This window comes from Vipera ursinii, assembly GCF_947247035.1.
Source record: "Vipera ursinii genome assembly, chromosome: 2".
NCBI lineage: Eukaryota > Metazoa > Chordata > Lepidosauria > Squamata > Viperidae > Vipera > Vipera ursinii.
In genome coordinates this window covers 128,872,310-128,896,473 of record NC_139513.1, presented here as the reverse complement: position 1 = coordinate 128,896,473, position 24,164 = coordinate 128,872,310, and the positions used below count along the sequence as shown (strand labels likewise).

Here is a 24,164-nt window from a genome sequence, read left to right as displayed (position 1 = left end):
GGCTCAGAGAGGGATCCCTAATATTGAACTGATTGATTTATAAAATTTATATGGAGGTCCTTTATGTAGTAGGTTAATCTTAAACCATTAGTTCTCATTTAGATACAGCAAGCAGGAGGCTGTGCCACTCAGAACCTTACTATGGTAGAACCCAGAGTTTTCTACCTGTGCAATGCAGGCCATTCCCCAGCAAGAACAATTTTCATTCTGGGCCCCTACAGAATGAAATGTGGCATGCACTGTGAAACTCTATTCTGTTTCCCTGGGTTAATCTAGAATTAATCCACCCTCAGAGATAAATGTGCTATCATCATTTGTGTGATTTAATTAGTATTAACCCTCAGTCTAAACACACAATCTGGGATTGTGCTTGTTGAATTTCCTGAAAAGTCAAATACTTGGACCTGCAGGATAGGCCATTCCTTAGGCCAAATGAAAAGAGTTAATCCATTCCCGTTCCCAACTATTTATAAAAAAACTCAAGAGAGTAATCAGAAATGATATGCTGTTTTTTTAAAAAAAAATAGAATGAAATAGTACATTTCATTAAGTAAACATATCAAGAATCTGAATCTGTGAAAATACTTCATCAGCTTTGTGTATAGAAGGCCTTTATGGGGCTTCACAGATTAACCAGTCCTTTATTCCCATTGCTGCTTAAAAACCAAAACAAAACTGCTGTTATTCATCCATCAGGGAAGGGGAGAATGAACATCTAAAGAAAGAAATTCAAGCTGTATGATTTTTTTTTAAAAAAAATTCCTTTCAACAGATGGGACACCCTAATGATTTTCAGTCTAACTTTGGTGATGCTGCTACAATCACATTACCCTGATTTTTGTTTTCTTTTCACTCACATTTTTATATTTCCTCTCTTTTTTCTAGTGCTGCTGTTGGCATTGGATTTTATGGCAACAGTGAAACCAATGATGGGATTTATCAGCTGATCTACGCCCTTGATAATGCTAATCACACCCTCTCAGGGGTTGATTCACTGGTAAGGCATCTTTTCTGAGGAAAACAGCCTTAGAAGGGTTTTGTGGAATGCTGGAAATTGAAGCAGCTATCTGAGAATAAGATTCCATTGGAATGGTCTTCTATTGGAATAGCTGATACAAAGAGGCCTACCATTGTTGAAGTCTCTTCTCTACTTCATATTGTTAGCTTTCCTGCTGGAAATTTTACACTAATGGATCTAGAATCAATCTCAAATGGCCCTCTAGGAAAGCTTGATCTTAACATTTTTTAATAAGTTTTGGATCTTTTGGATAAGAATTGTGGCCATTTCACCTCAGAAAGCAAGCTATTCCATAGGAAAAGAATGATACAGAATGTCCACCTTCAAGTATTTGTTGTCACACCTCCTATAGGTGGGGACCTTGAAGAAAATGTTCTCTGACTGATCTAATCAGGCTGGCAGGCTTGATCAAGGAAATGTATTGTTTCATAGCAAAGTTGATAGCAGTTTGGGCAGTTATAAAATAAAGGGCAGAGGCAGACAAGCCAACCTGAACAAAAAAGAGAGCCATTAAGAAGAGCAGGGAGGAAAATTATATCTAAGTGGATTTGAATACCCTTTACTTAAATAAGGCTTGCTCTTGAATCATTATAGCTGCTGAAATTCTTTGGCATGGTTTTCACAGATTTCCTGCAATTTTGCCTAAGTAGTTCATTCCTCTCTGTGAGATGAATCTGACAGTTAGTAGTACTGGATAAAGAATTGATTCGTGTCAACAGTTCCAGAGTCTATCATTATATTTTCCCTGAAGCTACTATCATCTGTACTTCAGAATGGCATAATATGAAAGACGTGGTTGCATCATATACTGTCTCTGTTGGATATAAGCAAGGTTGATAGTTTCTTTTTCCGGAAGGCATTCTGGCTGCAAAAATGGAAAGTCAGAAATCTCAATTTGAGATTGGAAACGTTCACTTTGGTTAGTCAGTAAAGTGGACTAAATGGGCTTTTGTACTATCAAGAAATGTCTTGACTCTGGTTAACTTCAGAGCGATTATCTGAAGTTATTCTATTAATGTTGAAGGGAGTTGAGATCATATTGTAAGGATTTGGGCTGAGATAACCCATGAGAACATATTGTCTGAGGAAGGATTGCATGAAACAGAAGGGGGAACACTGTTGAACAAAGAACCATTGTGAGTACCAAAAGGATATGAGTGAGTGAGTGAGTATGTAGCCATGATGGTGACTTAACATCCTTTTAGTTGTCTTATCCTGCTTTTGCTATACGGCTGTAGGAACCTTTGGGATTTTCTGTAATTTTACATATGTTTGCCAACAAATGTTTTCAGAGTTTCATATGGATCCCCATGACATATAAAAGGAGTCTGAAAGAAGAAGATCCTTGTTTCGTTTATTTCATAAAGCTATCCAACATGTGATGTTCTTGTACTGTTCACTGGAAACAGTAAATTCAGTTAAAGAATAACTAAGGCCTATTGTGTATCTCGCTGAATAATCAGTCTTGGTTTGACTCAGCTCTACCCTAAATAAATACTACTAACTTTGGCTCCCTCATTACAAAGGTCCCCACTCAGAAGTAAATCACGCCCTAGTAAAAGAAATCTATTAAGATTTCCATTTCAACAAAATTGTTGCCTATTGGTGAAGGAAAGATTTCAAAACCATTTCTCAAGCGTTGAGATTCCAGATTCGCAATCAGAAACATAATTTTGCAATGGGGAAAATTTGAGGTAATAGCGAACTTTCTTATAGGTGGCTGTCAAAATCAATCAAAGAGCATAGCATAAAATTGCACATGAAATCACAAAAGTGTCCTAAAGAAGTTCAGGGATGTGCAGTAATTTTTCAACTTGACTAAATTCAGTGTTCATGACTCGAGAAGCACTGTCAAGCATGGAAATAATTATGTCACGGTTTGGGGCTGGTTGACAGCTTCAGGGACTTTGATAACTTACCATCCTTGAAGAAAGCACACATTTTGGGTTGTTTTAGAGAATTCTACAGAAGAATATCGGGCTGTCTATTGGTCAATTGAACAAGTCAGTGACCCAAACGTACAAGTAAATATACAAAAGAATGGATAAAGGACAAATTATTTGCTTTGGAATGGCCAAGTCAAAATCCAACCTAAGCCCCATAGAAATATAGCAGCAGTACCTGAACTGAGTAAATCATACTCAGAAACCTTCAGATAACTGTTGCATCTAAGCAATTCACCGCAAAGGAGTGAGGCAATTTTGTTTACATTAATGTGAGAGATAGAATGCCAATTGCAAGAAGTGTTTGGTTGCAGTTAATATAACCTAAAGTGGCACAACCACTTGGATGTAAGGGAGATTGTTATTATTTTTTTCATGTTGACCTCTGTAGAACACATGAATTCTGAGAATATTCTCAGAATAATATTCTCAGTTGGAAAAAAATACTTAACAATTCAGTAAATCTGAAAGGGAACAGGTAGGTACCTACTTACAGAATTGTATCTTTATTGACTAATTTCAGCAGCCTCTCAAAGGCGAGAGCTCAAGCATTTTGTCAGCGTCTCTTTTTGTATCTTCCGGCTACAGCTGAGAACACAATGCTAGAGCATTTCAAGTGGCACCATGCCTAGGAAAAGTAGCCTATCACCTGTGGGGTTTGGGATTCATGCTTGCTGCAAGTTCCTCTGGATGTCTTGGCAGAGAACTAAATAGCAATGCTTATAAGCTAAGGAGCTAGAAGCACCAAAAGGTGATGAGATTGGAGAATGTAATGCTCACTCTCACTTCATTGAAATTATACTAAACAAACTCTTTTTTTATTTGTATTTTCCTGGGTCTATGCGATACTTAAATATTAGATTTAGAGCCTGCCCATCTCACTCCCAGAGAAAGTCTTTTGCTTAATGTTTTTGTTTCTGAATGCTGATGGTCTACTAATAATGTGAGGAACAGTTTAAATGCCTTTGAAATACAGTATGTCTAGATATCTCCTCCTCCATTATTAATGTCTGTCTGTCTGTCTGTCTGTCTGTCTCTCTCTCTCTCTCTCTCTCACACACACACACACACACACTATGTATATACAAAAATAATGGTTCCACAAATACTGTGTTTTTCAGTTAAGGGATAGAAACAGGCTGCCTTCTACAATATGGTACATGACTTCTTTACTCAATTGGAGAGTACAGGATTTCAGAAAATTATTCTGTACCTTTACTTGGAAAGCAAAGGAGATAAACTGAATTTACTGTTGTGGGCAAATGACCAGCAATTTTCATGTCCATTTGTTGCTGCTTTGCCTCTCCTTTCTTCCTGGGTCTCCTTTCCCAATGAGCCTTTAAAAAAATTGGATGGGAGGATAGCTGAAAGATGAACCCGTGAACAGGCCCTGATGACTGGATAGATTTGGTTCATTCCAGCCCTATGGTGCTAATTTAACTTAAATTGCTTTTATATATTTATGATATTTTTTTAAATTTTTTAAATTTTCTAATTTTACAATTAAGTATTTAAAAAGCAACGTGGTGACTGGGTTAATCTACTATCTCATATTAAGCTAATACAGTTCTTATTATTATCAACTAAGTAAAACATCTTTGTTGCATTTATCAATAATTTTTAGCTTATACATATCTTAATTGTGTTTGCATTCAATCCTTATATACAATCAATATCCTGTTACTGCTTTTTTCCCAAGCTTTAATTTCCCATCAATATTCAAATTAACATTTGGTATTTATAATTTCCAAGCTTTAGGTAACCAAAGTTCCCCTTATCTCAACTTCTTCCTTTTTCCCTTTTCATAACAAAATCTAACTTAACTTCATTTTGAGAAGGATAGTTTCATTATCTACTACTGTGAGAGCAGCCTTTTCACTGGGGATTTATGGGAATTGATATCTAATGCATTTGGAAGGCGTCAGCCTGAGGAAAGCTGTTCCAGATTATAATATGTATACCTGAAGTAAGTTAGTCACCATCCCCTTTGTGTTGTCTTTATCCTTCGGGTGGTAATTCCATAAAACGACCTGGCCTATCCAGATCAATGTATAAGTCAAGGTCATTGTGAACATTCATTCTGCTGTACAAGGGATTTGAAGCTATCTGCAAGCTGGTTCTCATAGGTCTACTTATTTGTCTTTTGGCAGGTCTCAGGCACTACTACACAGATGAAAATAGTTCTGGAGCAGCATGTGGCCCGTCTGAATGAGATCTTTGCAACCCACAGTGAATATGTACAGACCCTAAAATTCATGCAGCAGATGGCAGACAATATTGTGTTGCAACTGTCAGGGCTCCCTATATGGAGTGATGTCACTGTAGACTTGTCCATGATTGCCAGTGAAGTCAGCTATGTAGAATATTATAGGTAAGTCAGCATGGTCATTGTAGCAAGAACACATACAATGCCAGCAAGGAGCTATTGAAGAGTTGGTGTGTTTCAGCCTTCTCCAAGCTAGATGTCCTCCTCCTCGTGTTCCCAACTCAGGATGACTCTTGGCTGAGAAATGCAGAAATGGAGTCAATATATTTAAGTGGCTGGGGAAAGACAGAGGTCTCCCATTTAACCTAATCTAGAATGTCTTGAAAGTTCAAAGGGATTTTTTCCTTCAGGCCTCTGAAGCCACTAGAAAGAACAATGGCTCCATAGTTTAATTGCTGGCTTTTCCTGGGAAAAAAGTCCCTGCTCTGATATCCTAGAGCAGGGGTAGGCAACCTTGGCTCATTTATGACTTGTGGACTTCGGGACCCAGAATTCCTGAACCAACCATGCTGACTCAGGAATTCTGGGAGTTGAAGTCCACGAGTCATAAAAGAGCCAAGGTTGCCTACCCCCGTCCTAGAGAATTAATGCCAATCAGCAGAGATGATACCCTGTCTGACTCCTTAAAAATAGCAGCTTGTGGATTTCATTGCATCATTACAGAGGTAAGAATTCTTTCATTCATTTCCTTTTCCCTCGCTTTCCTTTTACACCTTTCTGACTTACAGCAAGATCCAGGAGGGCAGTGATTGGACAGGTAGGAGGAGGAGCATCATCACGGGCAACTGACTGTATTTTGCTTAATTCTTTCTTTCCAGCATGAGACCGCTTTCTTTAAAAAACAAATCAAATTATGTATATGAGAAAGTGATTAAAATGCTAACATTTCCACAACATCACTGCATCCTAGTGGTGAAGATTCTGTATGGTGCTTATGATTGCAACTCAGGAGAGGTCCTGCTTCATGAAGAAAAATTGTATAGGCACAAACTTTAGGATATCTCCATTCCAAACAAACATCATGGTTTTGCTAAATATTTGTTATAAATAGAAGCAGAATTCTGACTGAATTAATGTCCATAGTTGAGTTTTAGGATATAGGTGGGGGCTGGGTAAAGCTAGTCTAAGGTATTATAACACTCTGGAAACAAACTTTGTTCTGCAGCAAACAAATATGCGCTTGATTTATTTCATGGACTGTTTCTCAAATTCATCCCATTTGCACTTCTAATTTCTATACGAAACCAATTTATTTTAAATAGATATACATGCTTATTTAAACTGTTCAGAGGGCAAAATGAAGCCAGAACTGCCCTGAATGCTGAAAAGTGATATTTTTTTCCCCTCACCCTATTTTTTCTGCATTCTCTTGGGGTAGTGAAGTTGCACCAAAAGCTGCAGCTTGCCTGTGACTAACTCTTGGCCACCCGTGGAAGAATTTTAATTGGATTCCAGTTTAGTTCAGGCACTAATTAAAACAGAAGAACAAATACAGATCTTGCCCTTCCTCTTGGTCTGTATTATTAATGAAGCAGAAAGCCACTGGCTGTGAATTAATCCGTAACAGAATAGTGCCTGCAATGGTCCGAACAAACCCTCCTTTGGCAAACATGCAGAAAGAGAACTCTGGTTCATGTGCTCCAGGAATGAACTACATGGATTATATGTCAGTTGCATGCATGTGCAAGCACAAAACACATGGAGCATTGTGCAAACTGCATTATATCACAGGTGGGAGAGTCCCTGCTGACCAGGAGGCACTTTAACATTAGCAAGCCAGGTAGGATTATATCCAGAAATATCTGTTGCATTTTCTTAGCCAATGTGAATAGTTTAATTTACATGAATTACCCATTCCTGAAATGTCATGCACTTCCAACACAGCTATAACTCAAATATTTTAAAAACGGATTCTCAAGATCACCTTTTTCTGTAACACACCAGCTCTAGAAAATAATGGAGTACTAGTTTAAAACAGTGTGTTCTATTTAGGTCTTGTAAAAGCCATGTTTTCACGGAAACATCCTGGACTAGATCCTCAGGTTGTTTGGGTAGAGCCTCTCTTACGTCATTTGTCCCATTCTAGGTGAGACTGCAGGTAAACTGCATTAGGCCAGCTCTTGGAATACCATGAGAACATCTGAAAGTATTCTTTTTGAGAAATAAATCCTTATAAGATAAATGCATAAGCCCCCGTGTCTTCTTTGCCCATCTGTTTATTCCTTGCTTAGCTCATTTATCCTGTACTCCGCAATTACTTTAGTAGCTTTATGGTTTCTCCTGCCCAATATTTGTCAGTTGTGATTTTGAAAGGAAACCCAAAGGTGCTTTTTTTTCCCCCTCAAAAGGCAACTGGACTTTCTTTGGTTTCCCTTGGGACATTCCGTTTCTCATCCAAGAAGCTTCTTCAGAAAAACAAAGAAAGTCTAGTTGCCTTTTGAAAAAATAGCATCTTTGGGACAACCAGGACCTGGACGACTGAGATTCTCCATAGACATTTTGAAAGGAAAGTAACTCTCTGCCTGCTAGCTTCAATGTAAGTATATAGCTTATTCCCAGGAAAATGTGATCGCACTGCAGTCTTAGCTTCTCCAATCTGTTTGATTCTTCTAGCCGTAAATGTCTCCATTCGCATTTGAACGTCCCTTGGATAATGTCTCCCTTTCACTTTCAGCAGTCTATCAAGTCAAGTCTCTAGAGCAGCAGCTGCCCTTCTCAAACTTGGATGATTTGTAGAAATGCCATCTTGTTGTTGTTCCATGGTTCTGCAGAGGTGTTGTCCCCAAAGCCTAAAAACAGTATCCTGCTTAAAAGTTGCCATCCCTCCTCCTGCCAAGTTTCTCCGGGGATCTATGAGTTACCCAAGCATTCTCTTTCTTTCTCTTTTTTCTCCAGATGGCTCTCTTACCTCTTGCTGTTCATTCTGGACTTGGTGATTTGCCTTATTGCTTGCCTGGGGCTGACTAAGCACTCCAGATGTCTGCTTATTACGTGAGTACGCAAGGTCTTTCCACAAGAGAGGCAGGAAGAAAAGGTATCTTTCACAGCCAAGCGCAAGTTGCTCAAGGCTTTAATGCCGTCCAGTAAGAGAGAGTCCTCTCTGAAGAAAAACCATCTGGCAAAGTTCTCCCTTGTGAGATTTAGGGAGGGTTCTTAGAATTGGTATGCTCATGGTGGAAGAGATTGAAGACTTCCATTCCTCCCACATTGCATTCCGTTGTACCTATCACAACCCTAACCCTAACTACACTTTATGGATGAAAATAGGTAAAGGGAAAGGTTCCCCCGCACATGCGTGCTAGTCGTTTTCCGACTCTAGGGGCTGGTGCTCATCTCCGTTTCAAAGCCGAAGAGCCAGCGCTTGTCCGAGGACGTCTCCGTGGTCATGTGGCTGGCATGACTAGATGCCAAAGGCGCACGGAACGCTGTTACCTTCCCACCGTAGTGGTCCCTATTTTTCTACTTGCATTTTTACGTGCTTTTGAACTGCTAGGTTGGCAGAAGCTGGGACGAGTAACAGGTGCTCACTCTGCTACGCGGCACTCGGGATTCAAGCCGCCAAACTGCCAACCTTCTGATCGAGAAGCTCAGCGTCCTAACCCACTGAGCCAACCAGCAATTTTGCATCAGAATTTTCCATCAGAATGCACTATAGTTGTGATATAGGAAATGTTAGACTAGCTTTCTCTTTCCCTCCTATGGATGTTCCTTTGCATTAGAGTGACTGCACTAGAACAAGCAGATACAATAAAATAAATGGACAGAATGATAGTGTCAGGACCCACCTCAATCCACATCTTAGGAAATAAGAACTCTTGGATGCAAGTTTAGTCCAAAAGGAAAATGTTTACTAGGAAGGAATCGATTGTGGGAATACAAGACGGAATCTGAGAAAAGTTACATTTCAATCCTATATAAACCATTCCCATTCCAGTCCCTCCCCTCATCCATTTGGTCAGGCTGTCGTCAGTTGCTAGGTGTCAGGTCCTTCCATGGGAAAGGGAACTCTCCTTGGTTTTATGGTTATTGCTTCCCTTTTCAGTTGTAAATGAAGACACAAACCAGATCTGTCTGTCCCCCTCCCTTCCCCCGTTAAAACATCCCCTGTTGTTTGAAAATCGCTTTAGTAACCATCCTCTCCCCCCCCCTCGGAGAGATGGCAGAATCCCCAGTAATAGCACGTTGTTCTACCTATACAATTATGAAATGTGATATAAATGGATTCTGACATTCGGCTCTCCTTTCAGAAAAAAGATGAGTCCATCTGTGGGGAAAGAAAACATATAAATGTTAGCCTGGTTTGTTTGGATATTCTGTATGAAACCTCTTAAGCAACTTGGGTGCTTTAACATGGAGTTTGTTAACCCACTCGTTTTCTGAGGAGGGGAGGTGTTTCCATGCCACTAAATATTGTATCGTTCCATGGTGTTTTCTGGAATCTAAGATTTCTTTCACTTCAAAATGTTGTTCTCCTTCCACCATGATGGGGGGTGGTGGTGGTGGGATTTTTTCTCGTAGTGGAGATTGTTGTTCTCTCTTTAATAGACTGCAGTGGAAGGTTGGGTGTATTCGTCTAAGATTTTTGGGTAGTTCTAATTCAACTGTTACTGGGTTTATGATTCTTTTAATTGGAAATGTCCAATATATTTTGGTCCTAGTTTTTTACAGGGTTGGAGTGATTTCAGGTATTTTGTGGATAAATATACCATCTCTCCTACCCTAAATGGTGTGGGATCGGTTCTTTTTTTGTCTGCCTGTGTCTTGTATGCTTTTTTGGCATCTTCCAACGCTTTCTTAACGATTGGCCATGTATTTTGTAATTGAGCAATCCATTCCTTCAGATCAGGGATAACCGGTTCTTTTGGGGTTAGTTCTGGTATTGGGTTGAAACTCTGGCCTGTAGCTACTTGAAAAGGAGTGTAACCTGTGCTTGAGTGGACTGCATTATTATATGCTACTTCTGCAAAAGGCAGTAGGTCCGTCCAATCGGACTGCTGAAAATTAATATAGCATCTCAGATATTGTTCAAGTATATTATTAAGTCTTTCAGAAGCTCCGTCTGTCTGAGGATGGTGACTAGATGACAGTCCTTGGGTGGTTCCTAAGAGGGATAAAAATTCTTTCCAAAATGCCGACGTAAATTGCACCCCTCTGTCAGATATGATGCGTTGTGGTACCCCGTGCAATCTGTAAATATGCTGTACAAAAAGTTTTGCTAATGCTTTTGCAGTCGGGATTTTTTGGCAAGGTATGAAGTGTACTTGCTTAGAGAACAGATGTGTGACAGTCCAGACTACGGTGTTTCCATTACTTTCTGGCAGTTCTACGATAAAATCCATGGCTATTTCTTTCCATGGGGCTGAGGGGTTTGCCACCGGTTGTAACAGACCTGGCGGTTTCCCTTGCAGTCTTTTGGCCATCGCGCAAATTTGACAGCTACCCACATAGCTTTCTATGTCCTTTTTCATAGATGGCCACCAAAATTGCCTTTTAGTTAAGTGTAAGGTTTTTACAAAGCCAAAGTGTCCTGCTGATTTTGTATCATGGCACAGTTGCATGAAATTGATTCTCTGTGTGGCAGGTATATATAGCTTCTCCCCCACCCACGGCAGTCCATCTTTAATTGTGCACACATGTTTATTTTTCTGGAACCATTCATCACTTTCCAAAGATTTCCTGAATTCTATTCCAGTTTGGCTATCTAACTTCGGCTTCATTTTTTCTTGTGCCCTGGTGGTGACTGGTGCTGCCAGTTGTTGTTCCGGTACAAGTGGTTTAAAGTCAGTAACTCTTGTGCTGTTATATTGGGGCATGCGGGATAATGCATCTGCAAGGAAGTTCTTTCCCCCCGGTAAGTGTTTGAGAGTGAAATTGAATCGGTGAAAATGTTGGGACCAGCGGGCTTGCTTAGGAGTGAGCTTCCTGGGCGTTTTTAGTGCTTCCAAATTTTTGTGGTCTGTCCAGACCTGGAAAGGTATTTTATTTCCTTCTAAAAATTGGCGCCATGTTAGTAATGCCCACCTCAACGAGAATGCCTCTTTTTCCCATATTGGCCAGCGTTGTTCTGTTTCTGTGAGTTTTCTGGATGTGTATGCGCATGGTTGCAATGTCCCCCCATCATTTTCTTGTAATAGTACGGCTCCTACCGCTACATCACTCGCATCTGCCTGTATTACAAAAGGTTTGTCGGGATCTGGGTGTTTTAGGACAGGTTCAGCAGAAAAAAGTCTCTTTAGCCTCTCAAATGCTGCTTGACATTCCATTGACCATTTCAGAGGCTGGCTGAGTTTCACGGGTGACCCCCCCTTCGTTTTCAACAAATTTGTGAGGGGCAGGGCTATTTGGCCAAATGCGGGGATGAATTGGCGGTAGAAGTTTGCAAACCCCAGGAAACTTTGCAATTGCTTCCGTGTGCGGGGGGGTGCCCACTCTAGTACTGCCCTGACCTTCTCAGGGTCCATTTCGATGCCCTCTGGGGATATGCGATATCCCAGGTAGTCGATTTTTTCCTGATGGAATTCACACTTCGATAATTTAGCATATAAGTGGGCAGCTCGCAACTTCTTCAGGACTGCTCTGACTAGTTTGATATGTTCCTCTTTGGTTTCTGTGAAGATAAGGATGTCATCGAGGTAAACCAGGACCCCCTTATATAGGTGCTCTCTCAGCACGTCATTAATTAATTGCATAAAGACTGCGGGGGCCCCTTGCAGTCTGAATGGCAATACTTTGAATTGATAGCACCCCATTGGGCAGTTGAATGCAGTCTTCCATTCGTCTCCTTCCTTAATCCTAATACGGTAGTATGCTTCCCTCAGGTCTAGTTTGGTAAAAATCTTTCCTTTCGATAGGTGGGATAACATATCCTTCATTAGGGGAAGGGGGTACAGATTACATTCACTAATTGTGTTCAAATTTCTATAGTCCACAACCAAACGAAAGGACCCATCCTTCTTCTCCCTGAACAGAACCGGGGCGGGCACTTTGGGTTTGGCAGGCTCAATAAATCCTCTTTCTAAGTTTTTCTTTATGAATCTCTCCATTTCTGCCATTTCCCTTGGGCTCATGGCATACATCCTGGGTTTTGGGAGTTTTGCCCCAGGTTTGAATTCTATGGTGCAGTCTGTGGGGCGGTGGGGGGGAAGCTCATCTGCTCTTTCCTCACTGAAAACCTCAGCCAGGTCCCTGTATTCCTCCGGTATCTCTGGTAATCCCTTCTCTTTCCCCACTGCTGCTGTCTCCTCCCTCTGGGTTGGGGGGGTGCTTTTGGAGTCTACGTTCTTCTGCCCCCCCTTTGGGAAGTTGAGTTCTGCTGTCCTCCAGTTTATCCCAGGGTTCCATTTCTTCAGCCATTCCAGTCCTAGGATCATTGGGCATTCCATGCCTGGGGCCACTATAAACGTTATGTCCTCCTCATGGGGCCCCAGTGATAGGTGGATTGGTAAAGTGGCTAGGGTGGCTGGTCCTCCCCCTGCTATTGTCCCATCTAATTGACTAAAAGAGATTGGATGTTTTAGCCTCCTCACTGGGATGCTCAATCTCTCCACCAGCGTTGGGCTGATAAGGCAGCGGATGCACCCAGAGTCTATCAGAGCTTTTATTTTGGCTGCTTCAGGCATAGGGGAAGCTAATATAGTCACTGTCTTAAGTATGGGTGGAAGGGGTCCACTTACCAATGGTTCTCCCTCTGAGCTGTCTTCCGAGTTGTCCACCGTCCCTGCGGTGCAGGCCGGAGTCCAGTCCCAGTTCCTGGCAGGAATTGTGGACTCTACAGCCTCTGTCCCCTTCATGGAAGATTCTTTTGTGTTGCCTTGGGGCTTCCCCGGCTTCTTGGAGGATGATGCCTCTGGTTTTCGTGGGGGGGGGGCTTTTGAACGACATTCTGCAGCACGGTGGCCCTCTCTCCTGCAGTTGAAGCAACTTGTTGATTTTTTGGCTGTGGCTGGTGGGTTTTCCCCCTCGCGTGTTTGCTCGGGTGGCAGGCGGCCCCATGGTTTTCCTCTGCGGTGTCTCTTCAGTAGGTCTATTTCCACTTCCTCCGCCAGGATGTACCAGTCGTCGAGGTGGGGTGGGTCTCCTCGAGGCAGGCAAGCATCATACAGGTCGTAGTTCAGACCGTCTTTGAAATGGCTAAGGAGGATGTCTTCTGGCCAGTTCAGCTTGCTGGCAATGGCTCGGAATTCTTGGGTATAATCAGCCACTGCTCGCCTGCCCTGCCTCACCGTTTTGATTCTCTCCCGGGCCTTACGGTCAGCCAAAGGATCCTCGAACCGTCGCCTCAAAGATGACATGAATCGGTTGAAGTCGTTGAGTTCTGGGGCGTTGGAGTCATGCAAGTTCACCACCCAGTCTGCAGCCATCCCATCCAGGGCAGATTGCACAATTCGGATGCGTGTTTTGTCACTGGGGATGTCCCGTCCATACTCTTCCATGTAGCTGAGGACTTGGGTTAGGAAAAATCCCAGTCGTGATGGCTCCCCCTTGAATTTGACTTCCAGGGGCCGGAGTCTTTGGCTGGAGCGTTGTCTGCGCCGTGGCCGGTATCGCTCCTCATCCTGGTCCCCATCTGTGGTTCTGGGGTGGGTGGGTACTGCTGAGGCAGCAATTCCTGTTCCATTGGATGGCCTCGGGGTTTCAGGTGTTGGATCCCCTCCCTTACCTTTCCAGTTGTGTCCCCAGGCGCTGCCTCGGTTGCGATTTTCAGCTCTCTCCTCCCTCAGTGAACTCAGGGTTGCTTTCATCAGATCAATGGCCTTTTCCAGGATCCGCTCCTCCTCGCTGGCGTGCAGGGAACTCTCCATCTCTTGCCTCCATTCCGGTTGGTGGTTACTACGCCTCAGGGTCTTTTCTCCCGAAGCCTTTTCCCACTCACTTTTCCTTCCAACGCCCATCGACCACCGGGGTTTTCGGTCGTACTGCTCCACCGCTTCTTCCCCGGGGGAATATGCTGCTTCAGCTTCCCATTGTCTCTGGGATTCCATTTGGGGGGAAGACTCCCCCTCCATGGGGCTTCCCTCCTCTCTTGCTTCGTCGCCAGACATTTGTATTTGTTGCAAAGTCCCCCAGTAAGGTTTTCCCTTCTAGGTTGACTCTTAAAGCAGATTCCGTCTACTGTCAGGACCCACCTCAATCCACATCTTAGGAAATAAGAACTCTTGGATGCAAGTTTAGTCCAAAAGGAAAATGTTTACTAGGTAGGAATCGATTGTGGGAATACAAGACGGAATCTGAGAAAAGTTACATTTCAATCCTATATAAACCATTCCCATTCCAGTCCCTCCCCTCATCCATTTGGTCAGGCTGTCGTCAGTTGCTAGGTGTCAGGTCCTTCCATGGGAAAGGGAACTCTCCTTGGTTTTATGGTTATTGCTTCCCTTTTCAGTTGTAAATGAAGACACAAACCAGATCTGTCTGTCCCCCTCCCTTCCCCCGTTAAAACATCCCCTGTTGTTTGAAAATCGCTTTAGTAACCATCCTCTCCCCCCCCCCTCGGAGAGATGGCAGAATCCCCAGTAATAGCACGTTGTTCTACCTATACAATTATGAAATGTGATATAAATGGATTCTGACAGATAGTTTTCAGTAGGGATTGATAGTCTTGCCATAGACCGCTGCTTTCTTTTATGGCACAGCTGTTCTGGCATATAGGCAGCCCCAGCCGGCAAAAACTAATACTGTATGTCTTCTTTGTGTTTGAAAAAAATTCTTCTGTTACCTCTCATTCCCTCCATGTGCACTTTGCTGGTTCCAGTCAGGCTGGACAAGCACACAAATTTAATATGAATAAAGTTACCAGAATTGTAAGTTAGAGGAAACTGGTTTCTTGGATCTCTTCTAGCATTGATTTTAAGCATATCTTTTCCACTGCAGCACCCTCCCCGCCCCCGTGTGTGTGTGTGTGTGTGTGTGTGTGTGTGTGAGAGAGAGAGAGAGAGAGAGAGAGAGAGAGAGAGATTTTAGTAAGACTGGAAGCTGTAATCTGGATCAAAATATCCAGGACAATCATACTTTTTATCAGTTTGTGCAGACAGATTAATTGGAACTGGATTCCAGGTGACTAAATTTAGTTCCCACCTGCACCGTTTGATTTATAGGCAATATTCCCCCACACACACTCTTGTAAATCTGGCTGTGTTCTGCACCTCTGTAATAGGCATAATCAAGACTTGCCCTAGACGATGTTATAGGTGCAAGAACAATAACAATCTAAGCCTCTGTCCTGTTACAGCACTCAGACTGAGGGTGCAGAGGTGTCACTGATGCTGTTACCTTTCTGAATCCCCCTTTTGACTCTTGGTTGTTTATTTTTTGCCACACAGGATGCTGTGCTGTGGACTTTTCACACTCTGTCTCAGCTGGGCTTCCTTTGCAGCAGATGTTTCAGCAGCAGTGGTAAGCCCAACATTTGAACTCAGTTCTTTCTCTTCAGTGTTGAGCTGCGGTTGTTTTAAGGGCTTGGTGCACTAGGGTTAACTGTGATGCCCTGGGTCCCAGACTCATTGACCACCGGAGACTGCCCAGCTCTTCTTTCCAATTTTCTGACAGCTAAAGGCCTGTTCGCTTGGGGGGGGGGTGTTCCGCTCTTCCTTGCCTTGCTTCCTGCAATGTTTCCTATCTTTGTGTTTCCAGAATCCTACCTTCTCATAACACAATACACACTTAGCAGGAGGAATTTTGAACAACAAGGAGACTGGTTATTTAAAACGAGCAGAAGTTATCTTGAAGGTGTTTTGCTTGTTAGCCTGACTACTTTGCATCAGGCAGAGGAAAATTAATTTGCCATGTACCTTCAGCACGGCCAATCTCATAAAATGCTCTACTTGTAAGGGAGTGACATTTCTGCCAAGGTTTCAAGGGGAGCCAGAAGGAGATTAAACGATTTGCTTTCTATTTACAAACTTTGGTTAGTCTAATTTTTTGACAGATCGGACTATCAGAAAGTAAATTCCATCTAAGTATGAGGTATTTAACAGTTATTACAGCCTCCTTTATTGCTCTGATTTCCTTGTTATCTGAGAAGTCTACTTTTATGAACAGCTCTTCTTGATTTTTTTTGTGCATTGTTTTCACACTGATATAATTGGTGTAAGTGGAAAAATAAAATTTAAAACAAAATGTATATTCATAGTAAGCCTTAATATCTTAAATTTATATGCACTTTCTGCCTGTATATATCAATTCACTTGCCAATGATAGAATATGTAGAAACGATTTCTTAAGCCTCCAGCATTAACCTCCTTAAGTATAACTTCTAGTAATGATAACAACTTCCTTTAAAAAAAACATTAATTTTATCTTATTTTTAAAAAATCTGTAATAAAAAGTACACAAAATAATAAATAAATAAATAAATTTTTGCTTCTTATAGGGTACCAGTGACTTTTGCGTGTCCCCAGATAAATTCATTGTGAATATGACAAAAAGTGACCTCAGTGCAGGTAAAAATATTGCTTTTGCCATCATTTGAGGAGGACAAACCCTTAAGTGAAAATTGAATGAAGAGAAATAAGACTGATGTAAGCTTCAGACCCAGCTCTGCGTAGTTAAAGATCAGTATATAAAATCTAGAGCTTTAAGGTAGCACACTTATATAGAGGGATAATGTGAATATTTATGTTGAAAGTGCTCAGAATCCTGATTATGCTTTTCCAAACCACTTTGTGATAGTATATGGAAGGGTTAAAAAAAATAAGGAGCGAAAGATCATAGAATCAAAAAGTTAGAAGAGAGGTCTTCTGGTCTAACCTTAGTCTATTAACTGGCATCTTATGAGAATACTGACCAATCAGAGTTAATTTACCCCACAAGGGTCCTATAGCTGTTTGAGGTAAAAACTACCCCACTCTGCTTCTGCATTAAATTATCTTTCCCAAACCAGTTTAACATATCCAGTGAACAGAGGCAATAAGACAGACATGTCAAACACAAGGCCCGGGGGACAGATCCGGCCCGCAAAGTGGTTTCATGCGGCCTGCGAAGCCATCCTGGAAACAGTGAGGGAACGGCCCCCACTGCCTTGGCCCTGGCCCAGAGACCCTCAGATCTGTCCCACTCCTGCCCAGGCCCCCATAGGCACCCTTGATGCCAACGATGTAGAGCTACCCACGCCCACCCAGTAGGCCATATGCACTCTAGCCACGCCCATCCAGTAGGCCACACCCACCCAGCCCCCTGAGGGCAACCACAATGCTGATGCGGCCCTCAATGAAATTGAGTTTGACACCCCTGCAATAAGAGAATACTCCTGGCTATCGAACCTGTGCCAAAATCTCCCCTTTGTTAATGTTTGCCAAAATTCTGAGATTTTTCTCGTAAGCTAGGGACTCAGATTTCATTTTATTTCCTTTTATTGTGGTAGAACCATAGCTTAGGAGTTGTTCGAACTTGTTTTGAAGGATCGGCAGGAGAGGAAAGGTTAAGTAAGTTTAGTAGGGATAAAAGATTATGTGATGTGACCATTTGCTAATTATCCTTGGTATTTGCTGTGTCTCTTAACGTACTAAAGCAGAACTTCAGATTAGGAGGGGACATTGGTTTGGAAGAATCAACATGTGAGTAAGAGCTAAATAAGGATAGAGAATTGGTGAACCAATCATTAGTTATCCTCGGCTGTTGCATTTATACTAATAGGCAGCATTTATGAGACATGTTATAAGATATAGCTTGATCACTAATAAAAGCAGAAGTCTCTGCAAATTAATACATCCATGGCAGGCTATGTTTTATGCAGCACATGAAAATAGATATATGCGTGAATGTTGCCACTCATTCTGCTCATGTCAAAAGTCTGGCAAAACCTTTAGATGCAAAGTTTTTCTGCAGCATTATTTCTATCAGCATATATTACACAATGCCAGTCTTGTAAGCTGAGACGATCCACATAGTGCTGTGCTATTTGGCACTATGTGCTGAGCAGTGCTATCCTGGTGTGGTTTAGAAGCTGCTAAATGTGTCTTACTTTAACCAATGACTCTCTTCCCCTTGCACTTTGCTTTTGTAGAAATCGTACAATACTATTTGTATTGTAGACAAAGTCTGGCCAACCCCTTTCAACAGGTAAGAACTTGCTTGCATTTGTACATTGTTGGCAAAGGATCACACAATAGCCATGAAAAGAGAAAGCTGGCTTTTTATTGCTTTCAGTGACAGGGAAATTGGTGAGCTTTACTCTCCACAGAAATAGCAATAGTATTTAGGCTTATATACCATAGTATTTTATAGTACTCTCTGGGCTGTTTACAATCTAGAAGTATTATTTGCTTATTGCCCCCAACAATCTGACTCTTAGATGTTGAAAGGGGATAGTATTTAATTTGTTTACAGGAAGTCCTTGACTTATAACTATTCATTTAGTGACTGTTTGAAGTTACAACAGCATTGAAAAAAGTGACTTATGACAGTTTTTCACACTTAACGACCATTGCAGCATCCTGTGGTCAAATGATCAAAATTCAGACTCCGGGTAACTGGCATGTATTTATTGATGGTTGCAGGCTCCCAGGGTCATGTGATCACCTTTTACAACCTTTTTTTTTTAAAAAAACAAGTTTTATTAATTTTCTAATTTTACATCCAAATATTTATGAAGCAATGTGGTGGTTGGGTAATCAAAGGTTAACAATAGCAAATAACAAAATCTTTTGTAATCAGCTCAGGTTACATCAACAAGAGTTCCCTCTCCAGTTCCCTTAATTATGATAACATAATCAAATTAATACATTTCTAATTATGACACAATCAATTAGAACAATTTTCAATATATTTTCACTTATACATATCTATTTCCTGTTTTTAAATTTTACCTACGGTAATTACAATACAGTGTTCCAAAATAACCTGTAGTATCTCAAAAACTTAATTTTCGGGTAACCCACATTTCCCCTATTTAATTATATAACAATTATCATGTCTAAAATACAAACTTTGTTCATTTCAGTGCATTCTTATTTTATATAAACATATTCTGTTTATCATCTTAATAGTTCATCAATTATTGAAAAAAATATCTTTTTTGTATCATTCCAAATTCTATTATATAATTCAGAGTTGTGTTCTAATAGCTAGTTTTCCTTTCCCTTAGAAATCTAAAATCCAACTATAAAATCAGTTTTTAATCTTTTGAAGATTTCCCTTGGTCCATTTAAAGAAAATTTTAAGCTCTGTCATTAAAAATCTCAGCAAGTAGGAAAAAGACCCATTTTTTAAAATCTAACTCTAGCCTTCTTTTTGTGCCAAACAGGCTTCCATATCAGTGCCTTTAAATTCTCAAGTGTGTCTCCCTTTCTTCCTACACATATTGTTTGAGTCCAGGGAGACCATCTAATTGTCAATTTTTCAAAAGAAATATCCCCTTTATAATCATTAAACTGTTGCTTTAATAAGTCAATTCTCGATGTTTGGTGTAGTATAGTTGTCATTAGTTGAATCTGATCTTTTTCTTCTTCCAGTTCCATCTGGCTCAGGTAAGAGGTCATGTCCGGTGTTATAGTTATTATTTGGTTGGCTAAATTCTCTTTTTTTATTATTATTATTAAAGAGTTTTACAAAAACAAAATTTTACAATATATCCCCAAATCCCTCCCACCCCAAACCCACTCACTTCCCCCCACCACTTCCCAGAGCTAAATACAGGATTATAGTTACAATAATCATATTCTAAATAAAAATTATGCATAATATACAATTAACCAAATTCATAATGCGCTTTAACTCTCTTTTAACATAACTACAAACAACGTACCAATAACAATATCCCACTAAAATCTACTCATAAGCTAAATGATACTTTTTAGTCCCATATTTGTTTTGAATATAATTTATCCATCTCCTCCAAACTGAAATATATCTTTCCTGTGAATGATCCTTCAGATAAGCAGAAATCTTAGACATTTCTGCAAGATTCGAAACTTTAAACACCCATTCTTCTACAGTGGGCAAACTATCCTTCTTCCAATATTGTCCCACCAGTAACCGTGCTGCCGTTATCATGTTCAACATCAAGTTAGTTTCTTTAACATCACAATCTACAACAATGCCCAATAAAAACAATTGCGGGGAAAACTTTATCTTTCTCTTAAAAATCTTTTGAATGTTCCACCAAATTTTAATCCAAAAAGCTTTTATATTTCTACAAGTCCACCACATGTGAAAATAGGTAGCTTCTAAACTACCAGACCTCCAACATTTAGACTGTAGATTAGGATACATGTTGGACAGCTTCTTGGGATCCAGATGCCATCTATAAAACATTTTATAAAAATTTTCTCTTAAATTTTGAGCCTGGGTAAATTTAACATTTCTGACCCAAATTATCTCCCAGGTGTCCAACGAAATTGGTTCCTGAATATTTTGTGCCCACTTTATCATGCAGTCTTTAACCAGTTCCATTTCCGAATCCAATTCAATTAAAGCATTATATATCCTCTTTATATGTGCACAATTTGAATCTCTAATTTGCTTTACTAAATTTTGATCTGTAATTGTGATGCCAACCTTTTGATCTGACTTCCACCTAGCTTTCAATTGGGTATATTGAAACCAAGAGTAACTTATGTTTTCTTGTCTTAACTCCTCTACTGGTTTAAGTTGCCAATCATTCCCTTGCAATCTAAGTAGTTCCTTATAAGAAACCATATCCATACTCACTCCCATAGATACGCCCTCTATCGCGTGTCCAGGAATTCCCCAAATCAGTATTTTATAATTTAACTTATAATAATACTTTTTCCAGACACGCAATAAAGCACTTCTAAGAATATGGGATTTAAAAGCCCTGTCTACCTTCTTATCATAAAGCAAGTATGCATGCCATCCATATACCAAATCCCATCCCTCAAGATGAAGTATTCTCTTGTTAGTTAGATTAAGCCAATCACTAACCCAGGTCAAGGCAACCGCATCATAGTACAATTTCAAATTTGGCGCCTTGAGTCCCTCTCTTTCCCTGGCATCTTGTAAAATCTTGAATTTAACTCTTGGTTTTTTCCCCGCCCAGATAAATTCGTTAATACCCTTCTGCCATTGATCAAGGTTGGCATCCTTTTTCAATATAGGTATCATCTGAAACAGAGAAACTTTGGTAGAACATTCATTTTAACAACTGCAATTCTTCCCAGTAATGATAATTGTAATTTTTTCCAATTATTTAAGTCCCTTTGTACCTTCAACCATAGTGTTTCATAATTATTCTTATACAATTTTACATTTGAGGCTGCAATATATACTCCTAGATATTTAACCTTCTTCACTATTTCAAAACCTGTTAATTTAGATAACATATCCCTTTCACTCATAGATAAATTCTTGGATAATATCTTAGTCTTATTACTATTCACCTTAAACCCAGAAACTTTACCATACTGAGTTATAATTTCCATCAAGTCTATAACCGACTGTAACGGTTGGGATACTGTCACAACCAAGTCATCAGCAAAAGCTCTCAATCTATAATCATTCTGTTTTATTTTAATTCCCCTTATCAAAGAGGACTCTCGAATTTTAATTAGTAAAATCTCTAATGTTAAAACAAACAATAATGGTGATAGGGGGCAACCCTGTCTTGTACCTTTTTCAATTTTAAAAGTCTCTGTTAATCCCCCATTAACTATAATTTGTGCAGTTTGTTGTTGATATATAGCTTTAATAGCATGTAGAAAACCTTCTCCAAAATTCATCTCCTCAACAACTCTTAATAAAAATTGTCAATTCAATTGGTCAAAGGCTTTCTCTGCATCCAAAAATATCAATGCTGCGGAGACTTGGTTGTTCTTATCCAAATATTCAAGCAAGTTAACAATTTGTCTTACATTATATTTCATATACCTCCCAGATATAAATCCCGATTGATCACTTGAATCATTTGTTTCAAAACATGCATTAATCTATTAGCCAATACTTTAGCAAAAATCTTATAATCTGTATTTAAAAGCGATATAGGTCTATAATTTTTAGGTTGAGTAAGATCTTGATCCTCCGGACTTCTGGTGGCTGCGCGGCGCCGGAGACAGCCTTCCCGGGCTGCCCGCGGCTCAGCTGTGTGATTTTCGCCCGAAACAGCGCCGATCAGCTGTTCGGGCGAATTTGAAGCCCCCTCCTCGGGAGAAGAGGAGGGGGTGAGGCCCCAGGTAGGGGTCGAGTTCTCCGGGGCCGCCTGAGCTTGGAGCTTGGGCGGCTGAAGGATTGAACTCCCCCGAAGCCTGGGTCGCTCCCAGCTGGCCAGCGTCTCTGCTCCGGATTTCTTGGAGCAGAGCCAGGCGTCTGCGACCACCCCTGCCTGAAGGAAGGACTATGGAGTAATAAGAGCAGGCAGAGCGGTACAAGAGGAAAAGGTGAAGAGGATTATTTTATTTTACTCTCGAGCTTGATGGACTTTTTAAACTTAAAGTGAAAGTGCGTCACAATTGAAAGTAAAAGATGGCGGCTAAACCTCCCCCTAAAACTCTTCGGAGTGGTGGAACTTCTCCGGTGCAACAATCATCATTGCAGGCGTTGCATCCTCCTGATGTATTAACACCGAAGGACTTACGAGATGCTCTTGAAAAACATGCCCAGGTAATTTTGGAATCAATGGGTGATAAATTTGCACAGATGGAGGAGAAATTGGAGAAATTGGAGGAGAGAATGGAAGAGAGGATGGAACAGAAGTTCAGCGTGATGAAGGTAGACATTTTGTCTTCAGTGCATAAAGTGGCGGAATGTGTGGAAGATTTGGATGAAAAAGTGGATGATTTGACTCAAAAGAATGCCATATTAGAAGCAAAAGTACTGGGCGCTCGTGGCGCGTAAATGAGAATTTGTTTAGAAATCAGAGAAATGTGGAAGAATGCAAACAGCGGATGAAGGATTTTTTTGAAATTAATATGAATAAGGGCACCTCTATGGATATGGTTTGGGATGCTAGCAAGGCCTACATGAGAGGGGTGTTGATATATATGAATAATAAACATAGACGTGCTGTGGAAGCTAGGAGGAAAGAACTGGAGAATGAAATAAAGGAAAAAGAAAAGGCTTTGATTTTGAATTCAGAGGATGTGAAGACTAAGGAGGCTATTAAACTGTTAAGAGGACAATCTGATAAATTAATGGCTGACCAAGTGGCAACCAATTTGCGGTTTGCCAGGCATAATACCTTTTGCAACGCTAACAAACCAGGTAGATGGTTAGCTTATAGATTGAGGAAAAAACAAAGGGCTTCTAATATAGACAAAATTGAGCATAAAGGAAGGGTTGTGTTTCAACAGGACCTTATTAAGGATGCTTTTGTGGATTTTTATTCTAAATTATATGCTAAGGAGAAGATTAATGAAAAAGACATTGATATATATTTGGAGAATGCTAGCATCCCGGTTCTTACGCAAGTACAAAAAGAGGGGATTAATCAATTGATTACAGAAGAAGAAATTTTTACAGCAATTAAGGAATTGAAGGTGGATAAAGCACCAGGTACGGATGGTTTGACTGCGGCTTACTACAAAAATCTACAATTAGAGATGATAAAACCGTTAAAGGAACTGTTCCAGACAATCCAGAGGGGGGGGAAAGGTGCCACCATCTTGGAGAACAGCTTTTATTTCCTTGATTCCGAAGGAAGACCAAGATGCTACTCAAGTTAAAAATTATAGACCGATATCGCTTTTAAATACAGATTACAAGATATTTGCTAAGGTTTTGGCTAATAGACTGATGAGGGTTCTGCAACAGGTGATTCATGGGGACCAAACGGGGTTTATTAGTGGTAGGCAAATGAAAAATAATGTGAGGCATATAGTTGATGTGTTAGAGTTTTTGGAAAGGAACAACCAGATCCCTGCGGCGCTAATTTTTCTAGATGCTGAAAAAGCTTTTGATCAATTGAATTGGCAATTTTTGTTGAAAGTTTTAGACAAAATGGATTTTGGAGAAAATTTTTTACAACCGATTAGGGCATTATACCAAAAAC

General features: G+C 40.5%; 2 protein-coding genes across 2 annotated transcripts in view; one reads left to right on the top strand and one right to left on the bottom strand.

The window, feature by feature from the left end:
- The window catches only part of GPRC5C (G protein-coupled receptor class C group 5 member C), a 420,745-nt gene that overhangs the window by 219,604 nt on the left and 176,977 nt on the right, over positions 1 to 24,164 (bottom strand). The window lies entirely within an intron of this gene.
- Positions 1 to 24,164, top strand: part of TTYH2 (tweety family member 2) — a gene marked incomplete at its 5' end in the record, with an annotated part of 97,065 nt that overhangs the window by 50,375 nt on the left and 22,526 nt on the right. Inside the window, 6 exons of the mRNA XM_083352075.1 lie at positions 886 to 997; positions 5,112 to 5,332; positions 8,123 to 8,218; positions 15,547 to 15,619; positions 16,596 to 16,665; positions 18,228 to 18,283. Coding sequence (XP_083208201.1) covers positions 886 to 997; positions 5,112 to 5,332; positions 8,123 to 8,218; positions 15,547 to 15,619; positions 16,596 to 16,665; positions 18,228 to 18,283 — 628 coding nt within the window. The remainder of the gene's footprint in view (positions 1 to 885; positions 998 to 5,111; positions 5,333 to 8,122; positions 8,219 to 15,546; positions 15,620 to 16,595; positions 16,666 to 18,227; positions 18,284 to 24,164) is intronic.